The sequence below is a fragment of the Anomaloglossus baeobatrachus genome, chromosome 7, assembly GCF_048569485.1.
Source record: "Anomaloglossus baeobatrachus isolate aAnoBae1 chromosome 7, aAnoBae1.hap1, whole genome shotgun sequence".
NCBI lineage: Eukaryota > Metazoa > Chordata > Amphibia > Anura > Aromobatidae > Anomaloglossus > Anomaloglossus baeobatrachus.
The window spans coordinates 62,589,641-62,603,509 of NC_134359.1; the positions used below are offsets into that span (position 1 = coordinate 62,589,641).

The following is a 13,869-nucleotide window of genomic DNA, read 5'->3' on the forward strand; positions in this document are numbered from 1 at the left end:
GGGGGTCTACACTGCATATTCTGTCATTTCTACTATTTTATCCAGTAAATGATGGACAACATGATGTAAATTACACAGGCTCCATTAATGGTCTATGTAGTGCATTGAGAGCCAATGGTACCCGTCACATGCCTAATAGGTGCTCAGTCCAGTTAGCTCTTCTGCACTTACGCAAATGGAGCACTGAGTCTTTGGCATTAAAGGAATTCTGTCACCTGGTTTTTGCCACCTAATCTGAGAGCATCATAATATAGGGGCAGAGACCCCGATTCCAGTGATGTGTCACTTACTGGTCTGCTTAGTGTAGTTTTGATAAAATCACTGTTTAATCAGCAGTAGATTAGAGGACTACTTGGCATGCTACAGGTAGTCCAGCATATTCATGAGCTCTGTGTAACTGCTAGATCTGCAGCAGAGAAAACACTGATTTTATCAAAATGACAGAAAACAGTGACACATTGTAAGTGACACATTGCTGGAATCAGGGTCTCTACATTATGCTGCTCTCAGATGAGGAGCAAAAACCTGGTAACAGATTCCCTTTAATACCATGTGTAACCATCAATAGGATGAACATGCATTTTATACGTTTATTTTACCATGAAAGTATTTTATTTCCAAAGGACACTAGAATACATACCTGCACATTTTACTCCCTGAGCAATCAGCCCCCACATGAAGTTGGCACAGTATTCACACCAATGTGGACCCCTGAATGTGTGTACCTGTAAAAGAAAAAACACAATTGCTAGACATAAAAGTGTCCAATATACATATAGTCTCATCTTTACACTGTGTATGATGGCGAGCGTCAACCTAGTTATGAACTGAACTCGGGGGTTATTACGATGATCAATGGGGGAATCATTAGTCAAATACAGTGTGGGTCACAGAGCTGACAGTAAAACGGAAAATCATATCATCTTTGCTCCCAGAATCACTTACACGGCCCATTATAACGTCTGCAGCACATATCTCCCCCACTAGTGTACAGTGATGTGCTGTGACTGTGGGTGAACGCTCACACTTGACATCAATGCACAGTGACTTGTGTATGTGTGATGGCACAATGGAAATCAAGCCATTACTCCGGCTAACACAGCACAGCAGAAAAAGTGATAATATGGTAGGTTTTCATTGCTGTCAGCCTCGTGCATTAACAATCAGCAGATTTTCAATCTCCTTGCTGTCAAAAGGGAAAGCGAGTGCATTTATATTCATTGCCCTACTAAAGCCTCTGGCTGTCAGAACTGCAAAAGTGACAGTCGAGCACTGAACTGCACTCAGCAGCATAGGAGGCTGGAGACAAATACAAAGTGCCATTCAGGTCCATGATGCTGACAAGGTAAAACAGCAAGACGACACCATGATAAGGACACACACAACCACCATTAGAGAGGACACAATCCTGCATGACAAACTTTCCAAAAGCTAGCTATATATATATATATATATATTTGTTTTTATGCTTATTTATATAGCGCCATCATATTTCTCGGTGCTTTACACACATCCTTGTTGTCCCCATTGGGGCTCACTATCTAAGATCCCTATCAGTATGTCTTTGGAGTGTGGGAGGAAACCCAGGCAAACGCGGGGAGAACATACAAACTCCTTGCAGATATTCTTGGTGGGATTTGAACCCAGGAACCCAGCGTTGCAAGACTGCACTGCTAACCACTGAGCCACCGTGCCGCCCTATTGTTTAATGTGCACAGAACGATCATATTGAAGGTGGGCGAGTGGTCGCCCTGTCTACATAGGCCATTAAATAGGCGCTGATTGGCGTGCATGTAGATGACTGGCATCCATTTAATGATTGAGGTCAGCCAGTTTGTATAGGCCCTTACATGGTGGCTCAGTGGTTAGCATTGCAGTTTTGCAGCGCTGGGGTCCTGGGTTCACATCCCACCAAGGACAACATCAGCAAGGAGTTTGTATGTTCTTCCTGTGTTTGTGTAGGTTTTCTCCCACACTCCAAAGACATACAGATAGGGACTTTAGATTGTGAGCCCCAATGGGGACAGTGTTGCTGATGCACGTAAAGCGCTACGGAATATGTTGGCGCTATATAAAAAAAAATAAAGATTAAATTATTACAACCACATGGGAATAATGCTCTATTTTCTGCAGTGACAAAATCTGCAACAAATAGTAAATTGGAAGAATCTGTCACGCGGCGCCTGATGACAACTTTTTTTCCCATATAACTTTGGTGGCATACAGAAATACAGAACAGGCCATTAAAGCTATTATAGGTGGTCAATGTATTGCAAGAAGCCATAAAAGCAAGAAATGGCTTTATAGATTGGACAGAAGAGGAGATCTTTTGTAACAATTAAGTGCCCGCTGGCCTCTACAGATGCTGAATGGCACAGACTTCCCCATAAAAATACTCTCCATCTGCACTTTCCACGCTGCAGTCCATATTGTACGGCATTTCAATGCACTGATTTCCATGTAGTACTCAATGTGAAGAAGCGGCCATCTGGACCAGAAATCAGCAGGGGGTGAAAAGAAAAAATGACTAAAGAGCAAGACTAAAAACGAACCAGTCCCAAAAAAGTGGAAGATTGCAAAATGGGCAGAACTCTATATAATGATTGTTTGTACAATGAAAAATATAATGGATTGTCAGGCTCCAGTGGGCATCCATTGCTCCATACAACGGCAGCTGCGTCCTCAGTTATTTATTTTTTTAATGAAGAGGAGGTCCACTTACTGTACGATGGACAAAGAAGCCCCCAATCTGTCGCTGGCGTGTACGCAGGGACAGATCTGCATATTTATTAAGAGGCAGTACTGTATCAGATTATGTCAAGACACATTCAAATGTGAGAACATCATTGTTAAAAAAAAAAAAAAAAAGACAGAAAATGTCATTAAAGACAGTATCTGCCAGTGTCAGTTCATTCAATAGACACTTGTAGGCGAGTGAGGACACTTCATTAATCCACGAGAAAAGCCAGACGAGAGCTCCCGACCATCTGGCTGATCTGCGCGGAGGAGCATATGTTTCTTCTAATGACGGATTCTGGGCTTATAGGGGAAAAATGGCTCAAAAAGATCATTAAGTCCGAAAAAAAAATGATTATATCCGAGGATAATTGGCAATTACAGCAGAAGCCATTATTGATTAGACCTTATAACAGTTCACCTATGGATCAATGCGTTTATATTGTAAATCCAATAGATGTATCTGCTCTGCAAACGCCATCATATCCCACTGTCACTTTGGCCTGGAGATGACAACCATAAAGTCACTAACAATATACATAGTCGTTCATATTAAAGGGCCGCACATTACCTACCTAGGCCCATGTATTCAGAGCAGACACTGTGGCTACAACCTTCCCATTGGCACCTTATACGGAAGCTCTTACAGTATATCACAAAAGTGAGTACATCCCCCATATTTTTGTAAGTATTTTATTATATGTTTTCATGGGATAACAGTAAGAATATAACACTTTGACACAATGTACAGTGTCAGTGTGCAGCTTGTATAACCGTGTAAATTTGGTGGCCTCTAAATAACTCATCACACCGCCATTAATGTCTAAACTGCTGGCAACTAAAGTGAGTACACCCCTCAGTGAAAATGGCTAAATTGTGCCTAGTGAGCCAATTTCCCTACTCGGCGTCATGTGACTCATTAGTGGTGTTACAAGGTCTCAGGGGTGAATAGAGAGCAGGGGTGTTACATTTGGTGTTCTCCCTCACACACTCTCTCATACTGGTCACTGGAAGTTCAGCATGGCTCCTCATGGCAAAGAATTCTCTGAGGATCTGAAAAACAGAATTGTGCTCTACATAGAGATGGCCAAGATTATAAGAAGATTGCCAACACTCTGAAAATGAGCTGTAACACAGTGGCCAAGACCATACAGCCGTTTAGCAAGACAGGTTCCACTCAAAACAGGCCTCGCCATGGTCCAGCAAAGAAGTTGACTGCACGTGCTCAGCGCCAAATCCAGAGGTTGTCTTTTCAAAATAGACGTATGTGTGCTGCCAGCATTGCTGCAGAGCTTACAAGGGTTGGGGGTAGTTTTGTCAGTGCTCAGACTGTACGTCGCACCCTGCATTAAATTGGTTGCTGTCGTCGAAGCCTCTTCTAAAGATGATGCACAAGAAATCCCGCAAACAGTTTACTGAAGACAAGGAGACTAAGGACACGGATTACTAGAACCATGTCCTGTGGTCTGATGAGGCCAAGATGCTTATTTGGTTCACATAGTGTCAAGCGTGTGTAGCTGCAATCAGGTGCCAAAGACACGTGTGTCCTGCCTAGAGTCAAGCATGGTGGTGGGAGGGTCGTGGTTTGGGGCTGCATGAGTGCTGCTGGCTGTGGGGAGCTACAGTTCATAGAGAGAACCATGAATGCCAACATGCCAGTGACATACTGAAGCAGAGCATGAACTCCTCCAATTGGAAACAAAGTCGCAGGGCAGTATTCTAACATGATAACGACCTCAAACAAACCTCCAAGATGCCTTGCTTAAGAAACTGAGGGTAAAGGTACTGGACTGGCCAAGCATCTCCAGACCTAAACCCTATCGTGCTTCTGTGGGGAATCCTGAAAAGAAAGGTGGAAAAGCACAAGGTGATGCCATCATGGAGGATGGAAGAGGATCCACCGGCTCCTGTGAAGCTCTAGTGACCTCCATGCCCAAGAGGGTTAAGGCAATGCTTGAAAATACTGGTGGCTACACAAAATATTGACCCTGTAGGCACAATTTGGCCATTTTCACTTCGGGATGTACTCCCTTTTGTTGCCAGCGGTTTAGACAGTAATGACTGTGTGTGGAGTTATTTAGAGGACACCGAATATACACTGTTATACAAGCTGCACACTGACTACATTGTATCAAAGCGTCAGATCTTCCGTTTTGTCCCATGAAACGATATAATAAAATATTTACAAAAATGTGAAGGGTGCACTCACTTTTGTTATGTACTGTATGGAATTTGTTCTCAAACTGATTTAAGTAGTGCTAAGGGGAACATCTTCATTTAAACATGTGGCGCTGAATTAGCCTAACTTTTGTGATGCATTATCATAACTTTTAGGGATCGTTCACACGCTGCGTTTTCCCAAAGTGAATTTTCCCAAAGTGAATTTTTCCCTGCAAATTTGAAAATTTTAACAATTAAAGAAATTGAAAAAAACGGCAAAAGAATTTACATGCTGTAGGGTTAAGAAAACCCCCATTCAAATGTGCAAAAAAAATGTAAAAATGCATGAAAAGCAGATTTTACAGGTTTTTTCTGCTTTAAAATTTATGCCAATACTCCATGTGTGCACTTAGCCTTACAAAAATTCAGTAAGTTTACCTGCAGTTAAAGCAAAGATTACAGAGGATATCATTGTGTAAATTCTGCTTTGCAAGTAGAAATACTGAAATATTAAGGCCCTGTGCGCACGCTGCGGATTTAACGCGGATTTGCTGCAGAAAATGTGTCTAACATTGCTGCAGTCATTCCCCAGCTGGGTTTTAAAAAAATGCTGTGTTTTTTATACCCGCGGATTTTCCGCTGCCGAATTAATGAGCATGTCACTTCTTTTCCGCAGGTACCTGCGGTTTTTGCCATAGATAATGGTAAAAATCCACAGGTACCAACCTGCTGAAAATCCGCGGTAAAACCGCATGTGGATTTCACTGCGGTTTTGGTGCGGTTTTTTACCGCGGGTGCGGGATTCTTTAAGAGGGTCTGATTTTTCTCTTAAGAAATCGTCACTTTCTAGTACGCACATAGCCTAAAGGTACAAATGCCCAACAATGGTAAATGCAGGGAGCTACGGAAGGAGATCCCCTTTAATAGGAACTAGCAAATACAGATCAGGTCCCGCGCTATCAGTATGTACAGAACTGCTTCATGGGCTGTATCATTACATACATAGGAGAGGAGGGATACCACTGGCTGATGCATGCCCATGCATATATACAGTAATAAAGTAGGCGTACGGTCAACATTTTTTGCATTGTTGTACAGGCAAATAGTCTTCCAATGTAAAAGTAGAAGATTGCAAAGGATTAAAAAAAACATGACAAATGCTAAAAAGTAAGTTGACATTTGGAAAAATAACAGGTTAATCTTCCATAATCAGAGAGAATATAATAAAAAAGCCACATAAAATAATGAAAAGACATACCAAACATGCAGAGAGGTCTTACCTTAAAATTGTGGACCTTCTCATACTTGGGGACCTGCTCGTTTTCCTTTAGCGTTGCTCTTCTTACCAGGGACGTGAGCTGTGAATAAGCAAATAGTTTCAGAGGTTGCCACAAAGTAGCAGAAGACGTCTTTCGAGGGTTCAGCTTCATGCCCAGCGCCGATGCCAACAGATCCTGCTGCCGGCTTTCATGTTTTCTGGGATTCCAACTAGAGTTCACGTATTTCAGGTCGGATTGGGACTCTTTAGATGGCATTGTTATATAATGTAGGATTAAGAAAATTCTAGACAATATTCGTAAAATAAATAGAAAAATAATAAAAAAAAAAAAATACCAGAAATATAATAGAAAATTAGCACTAGAGCATCTACGTGCACATCGTTATCGGATGGTCACTTCTCTGGGGTGTTAGACTTGTGATCCAGAGATAGAAGAATATTAGGGATCCAGGAGAAGAGGAACGTTGCGTTTAAGAGAGGCCAAAGTCGATTTGCTTCCATTTACAGATCAGATGCAGAAAAAAATATATGTAAAAAACACACAGTGTCCATATGGTATGAAAAGCCCAGGCGGTGAATTAGAAGTGCAGCTCAGGAGGATGCTCCGGGAGTCTGGAGATATGGGCTTAGTGAATGAGGGGAAGGAGGAGGGAGATTGGGCTTAGTAGTCACGCTGCTTTACACAGACCACAATAAGAGGAAATCTAACCAATGAAACCGAGCAGCAGTCCTTATGTATTCATCTACTCAGAAACCCACCCCCGTTTCCCCCCTACGCAAGTCATTACTTAACCAGAAGAGAGCTGAAGCACTGGAAAAAATGTAACAAAAATATGGAGTCCAGGAAACGTCTGCCAATGAAGAGGTTAAGACGCAGACATCGAACAAGTAGCAGGGATGGTGGTGAGCGGAGGATGAGTAATGCTCCTGCATTGTATGTTCTGCTGCTTTCAATCAATTCTATTCACAATCATCATGGAAATTCCCAAGAAAAGGACTTATTCTGGTAATGAACACAGCGAGATAACCTATGGCCCCGGCCTCTGACAACACAGGCAATAAGTTACTATTTAAAGCTCACCAGTCTGTGGTCAAGATTGTCTGATACAATAGGAGTGTAAAAAAAAAATCTATATATGATGTGTGCATGGTGAGTAATATAGGGGAAGAGGATTCCACATGGTACAAAATACCATTTAAAAAAAAACAAAAAACAAAAAAAACCTTTTCTACTTTTGTCCTAAAAAGTTCCAAGAAACTTAATCTATAGATAAACTGAATGGAAATGTCAATTACAAGACTTTTCTATGTACCATTATTGCAGCATGCAAATTACACAATCCGATGATACATGTCTCTTTCCTTATTGCATGTTAGATGATAGATATTTCAGGCTTAAAAATTTGAAGCTGATTAAAAAGTCTAAAGCTCAGATCTTTGCCACAGATTTGCAAAGCCACAGATCAGCCTGCATCGGAGACTAATTAGGTCAGCCCTCAATAATGATGAGCGAGTTTCGAAATACTCGGATTCGCGATACTCGTAATGAGTTCTGTCTACTACTCACGCATGCATTCCAAATAGCGTGTGCAATGCAAGTCAATGGGGAATACTCACAATGTAACGAGTAACCCGAATTCCACACTATTCGTGCAAGTAGCGAGAATAGTACGGCATTCGGGTTACTCATTGCATTGCAAGTTTTCCCCATTGACTTGCATTGGACAAGCTATTCGGAAATCATACACGAGTATTAGACAGTACTCATTACGAGTATCGCGAATCCAAGTATTTCGAAACTCGCTCGTCACTAGTCCTCAACCTTTCTTACCTTGTAGCTACATTCAGCTCTGATTAATGGTTATGAACCATATCCAGTGACCCCTCTTCCCCACCGTAGTGGCACTCAGTGCCTTCCCATTATGGTATAATGGCAGCCAAAACTTAGCCACTCAAAGAAAGCACACGGAGACCTTGTGACCCCCCTTCCCTTATTGACATTATACTTAAATCTTGGGGTGCCCATTTTTACCCCCATTTAGTACTCTCACATGAAGCACAGTCACCACACTACTGCATCTAGTTCCATCCCTCTAAGTGGCAGTATCACCCCATTAGTATGCAATCTAGATCCACTGTTCTGAGTAAGTCTACTCACAAATATTGCCATCTGAAGGCCTCATTTTCATAGCTGTTGGTTAGACCTGCTGTTAATGCACCAAGGAGGCAGACAGTCATGAGCCACACACCGAGAGCTCCCGGGACACACATCGAGGGCTCCCGGGGCCCCACACAGAAAGCTCCTGGGCCACAAGTTGGTGACCTCTGGACTAATCCATCTGTGGTTACCAGAGGTGACTTTTGGTACAAGAATGTTACCGTAACTCTCTTTCATGAAGCAAATTCCAAATACCCTTGAAGAAAAAACTAGTGATAACACACAGCAAAATCAGCTTAAAAAATTTAGCGGTGTTAAAAGGATCTTAGAAAACTCAAAGAATTTCCTAAACAGCATTGAGAACCAGAACACTGTTTCCAACGCTCATAATTTTATATGTATATGCACTGTGTGTATATGTATTACCAGTGTATAATATAAATATATATATAATTTGTCAGGGCATACCCAAGTTTAACATAAAGGGGTTGTCTGGTTACCGTATTTTTCGGACTATAAGACGCACCTGACCATAAGACGCACCCTGGTTTTAGAGGGTTTTAGAGGGTTTTTGAATGCCATGTACAGCGTTGATCAAGTTCGTTGGGTTAAAATGTCAGAGAGCAGGGCTCTCTCTAATCTCTGGTGCTAGAGCAAGGCTTTGTGTAAGCCATTGCTTCGCTCCTGACTGCATAGGCATATGGACCACATGGGATCTGGAACAATAAAATGGGCCCTACGACTGACTGTCGTGGGCAACATGCCCAATTTTTGGTCAACTGTAATAAAAGAGTTTCCGTATACAGATACGAATTCCTAAAAGTAGCAAAAGGATGTTTTGTTAAAATTTCTGCTAAAACCCCCCACAAAACCCGCAACCTGACCATGTGTGAATACTGCTTAACACAATTATCTGAGCTTTCGATGTAATGCCATAAACGGCAAACAAATTTCAGAGCAGAATACATACATAACTAATAGGACTTAAACACTATTATTCTAAGGTATATGAATATATTAGAAAGCTATTTTACATGTAGACTCCCCCACAAGAACACATTAATCTACGGCAAACAAAGAGCCCTCCCGATAAGGTAATAACAGAAGAAAGCAGACAATATGGTTAATAAAAGTCTACAGAGCTCCGGGGGAGGTAATTTTCACTTTATAGAGGAGAAAATGGATATGAGCGAGATTATTACTCGCAGAAATCTATAATAAGTCCCATGGGAGCAGTAATTAGGGAAGTGAAACATGTAGAAGTGTAGGCACCACAGCCATATAGGGATCATCTACATGCTGCAATAATTACATGTACATGGGAAATTAGTCTTATTTATGTACATTAGCCCATCGATCTGTATCCTGGTAATTGTGTATCAGGGGTCCGCATGCGTTTGTGGGAGAATTAACAACTTTACAAAAGAAAAGAGTATATAATGTAACGAGATGCAGGTAATATCAGTATTCTTTGGTCCTGCAATCATCACAGCAGTGCAGGGCAGCTGCACAGATCCTTATCGGCGTCCTCCAATATGGCGTCATGCTTTTCTCTATAGAAGCATTGAATCCGATGGAGCATGCCACAATAATTTTTCGTCAGGGCTCCTTATAATATCAGAGCCATACATAGTAGAATAGGGCCTGCAGTATGATCGATTGATAGAGCCATAATGTGCTGGGATACCTAAGGGCAAATTCATGGACACCAATCTATACTAATAAAATTGATTACTTAAAGGGTTATTCCCAACTCAGCAAATTATCATTTATCCATAGGATAAGAAAAACTTGCTGATACTGACTGTCCGACCACTGGGTCCCCAATGATTCCAAGAATGGGGCTCTGCACCACCCCGTTAGGGTGGAGAGTTGGTGGCGCATGGATGACACAGACACATTCATGTCAACAGGACTGCCGGAAAAAGCAGAGTATAAACAGCAGTCCCATACAAAAAAAGAAGCTTTCAGAGCACTGTTCTAAGGATTGGTGTAGGTTGTGGAAAGTGTAGCTGGAGTGCTGGAAACCATAGACCCTTTTTGGAACTACGGTGTACCAGCCTCTCTTCTCTTCAGCCTTCGGTTCCTGCAATAAGAGACCTTTTTGGTGACAACCTAGTCACATGATGTGATGTCGCAAAGGTCATTAAGCAGTCTTATCAGGATATAAACACTGGGACCCCAAGGAGAATGGAGGCCCTGTGAACTTGCCAGGCTTGCTCTCCCTTCTCCCTAATTCCAGTCTGTCTCCTGTTCAGATCCTGTATTAAGAGACCTTTGATCACTTCACAGTCATGTGACATGATGTAATGAAAGGTCCTTAAACAATCTTAACCTCGGGATCCCTAAGAGAGTGAAGGCTCTGAGAAATTGTACAGTTTGCCTCCCCCTAACGCCGGCCCTGACTGTAACTAGCGCTTATTTTTGGACTAGGGCTTATATTTCAAGCATACTCCAAAAATCCTGTAAAATCATGCTAGGTCTTATTTTAGGGGTAGGTCTTATTTTCAGGGAAAGGCTATATGCGCACAGTGCGTTTTTGCGCGTTTTTCGGGTGCGTTTTTGGCCTCAAAACTGCATGACTTTGCTTCCCCAGCAAAGTCTATGAGTTTTCATTTTTGCTGTCCGCACACAACTGTTTTTTTAAGCTGCGTTTTTGAGCTTGAAAAAAAAAATAAAAAATGGACATGTCAATTCTTTCCTGCGTTTTTCGCCCATGCAATGCATTGGAAAAACGCAGCAAAACGCAGAGATCAAAAACGCAGCAAAACGCAGCCAAAACCACACCAAATCGCGGTAAAAACGCATGCGTTTTTTCGACGCAGGTGCGTTTTTGTGCATTTTTAGCGGCCAAAAACGCAGCGTGCGCACATAGCCAAACACTGTATCTCTGCTAGATTTTTACATCTCACAGTGTCTATGATGTATGAATTTTTTCCCAAAGTTTTATACATTCTGAAGTACCATCTATTCTAAAAAGTAACGTATAGTGTTTATAGTGTGTGGTCGGAGTGCATAAGACATTGGAAAAATGAACTCCAAACAACCCCCCCCCCCCGATTTATAGAGGCATTCTTGTTAGTTGAACAACGTTTCCATTCAATTACGTGGTAAAATCAAAAACTTAATTACTACAATTATTACACTCCAGTCAATTTGTTTGCAGGAAGCGGCACCGCTCTGAACATGGTCATCCGCCAGCGACTCCAGACGTCCCCTGTATATCTGGCCAGATTAGGCGGCTGCAGACAAGCAGCAGTTAAACGGATAAGATCTGTTGGCTGCTCCTGACAGAAGCAAGGTCTGTTTTTATTCCGTGGACACGGTTAGTCATACTTCCTAACCTGCTCTATATTCATTCTACTAATCTTTGGGAAATGAGTGAGAGAACACAGATTTGTCCTTTCTTCCTATCAGAGTCCCTTTAAGATTTCATCGTCTTAACGTCTTGAGAAAGGTCTTCAAAACATATTACAAATCATTCCCCAAGACTAGACGTGTATGGAACAATGAGAACGTGAGACTTCATGCCCTGAAGAGGAAGTCTGAGCTGAAGCTTCCATATATACTATATCACTTACTGGATATTCGAGGGTGTCCCAATTGGCAATTCCACCACAGCATTGTATTAATCCAAGCCACTAATTCTGGAGAAAGTATAAATCTTTCCTACATAAATACTATTGTACAAAAATAAATGGTCCTAAGAGTCATAAAACTACTTTTAAACGATTAGAGAAAAAATTCTCCCTAAAATGTGGCTATAATCACATATAAGGAAGAAAAATCGGCACATCCAAAATATAAAAACTCTTCTTACTTTATTTTAATATAAAATGAAAAGTCCATCCAGAACAATGAGACCTGACGCGTTTCCGACGCAAATGACGGTGGACTTTCAATCGCAGCACTCCATGGATGGATGGTGACCCACATTGTTAGGCGTGTTCAGCTTTCCTCTACCTACAGCTTATAATCACCTATACTGCACATAAAACCTTACGAGCACTACCTAATTTCTTGGTGTAGAATCCGTCAATAGCCAGATAGTTGCCAAGGACCCGGCTATTGAAATCACGTGATCAGCGGATTGTCAGAGGACACAAAGTTCAAATGAAATAAAGTTATTAATATAGTTTGATTTTCCAAACTTCACCGATGTCTCGATTTTAGAGTCCATCACAAGGTTCCTGAAATGTACATTCCCATGACTTTTCAGCGAATCTGTAAAGGGAGTCTGAAGGGGGCTGGCTGTGTAGCTCAGTTCATTGTGTAAGCCAGTTTCCTTCTCTAGAATTGATCACGCAGAATCAGGAGGTTGGCATAGCTAGTGAACGGTGCCCAATAACCAGCCTCCTTTATCACCATCACGGCCAACAAGGAGTGGGAATGCTCTCTGCTGGTGTCGGAACATCACAAAAAAGGCACATTTTGCGGTCAGAAAACCGTTAGGTTTTGAAAATATATTCAATTTATATTTGCAAAGTACTCAACTTTTCAATTTGTTGGACAACTCCTTTTTATCAAAAAATTGATAAAATTGAGCGATGAAACTCGTTTTGTGATTTCCATACTTTTGAAAATGTGCAGCCAAAAGGTGGAAAACCTATCCCATTTATGTCCAAATGAGCCAGGTGCATCTCAGGACAAGTGTACATAGCATTTATATCTAACATCGGGCATATTCACTCTTGATCAATATGTCCAGCAGTGACTTAAGGCTGCTTTACACACAACGATAGCGCTAGCAATCTCGTTAGCGATGTGACACGCCAGATCCTAGATACGTTTTGCCGAGATCGGACATAGGTCGTTTTGTGTAGCGCCGGTCACATATCGACCTATGTGCGATCTCGGCAAATCGTTTCTACGATCTGGCGTGTCACATAGCTAACGAGATCATTGTGTGTAAAGCAGCCTTTAGTCTGGTAGATGTTGCGGCATCCATCTGCCTGAGGCAACATGTGTATACATAACATTAATATATATATATAATATATTTTTATGTACCACATGGGCTTGGTCTGGTGAATAGGTTTTATAGAAATGTTAAAGTATATACTGTACACCTTGTTTCTGGGTATATGCAGTGTATGAATATATGAAATTTATATTGAATTCTTCCCCCAATTTGTGCTGCTCCACTACTTTTGGAGCAGTTTCTCTTCTGTGATCCTTTGTTCCAAAGTTACAGTATGCCTACAGCGGGCTTTACACGCTACGAGATCGCTACAGCGATGTCGTTGGGGTCACGGATTTTGTGACGCACATCCGGCCGCTGTGGCGATCTCGTTGTGTGTGACTCCTAGGAGCGATTTTGGATCGTTGCAAAAACGTCCAAAATCACTCCTCGCTGACATGGGGGTCCATTCTCAAATATCGCTGCTGTCGCGTGGGCGAAGTTGATCCTCGTCCCTGCGGCATCACACATTGTAAGTGTGACGCCGCAGGAACGAGGAACCTCTCCTTACCTGCCACAAGCCAGCAATGAGGAAGGAAGGAGGTGGGCGGTATGTTCGTCCCGCTCATCTCCGCC

The 13,869-nt window shown here is 41.9% G+C and overlaps 1 protein-coding gene across 1 annotated transcript in view; it reads right to left on the reverse strand.

Annotated features, from left to right (window-relative positions):
* Positions 1 to 13,869, reverse strand: part of CHN1 (chimerin 1) — a 173,113-nt gene that overhangs the window by 18,245 nt on the left and 140,999 nt on the right. Inside the window, exons 8-9 of the mRNA XM_075317358.1 lie at positions 6,177 to 6,254; positions 641 to 725 (exon numbers count right to left, since the gene is read on the reverse strand). Of these exons, the coding sequence (XP_075173473.1) occupies positions 641 to 725; positions 6,177 to 6,254 (163 nt within the window). The remainder of the gene's footprint in view (positions 1 to 640; positions 726 to 6,176; positions 6,255 to 13,869) is intronic.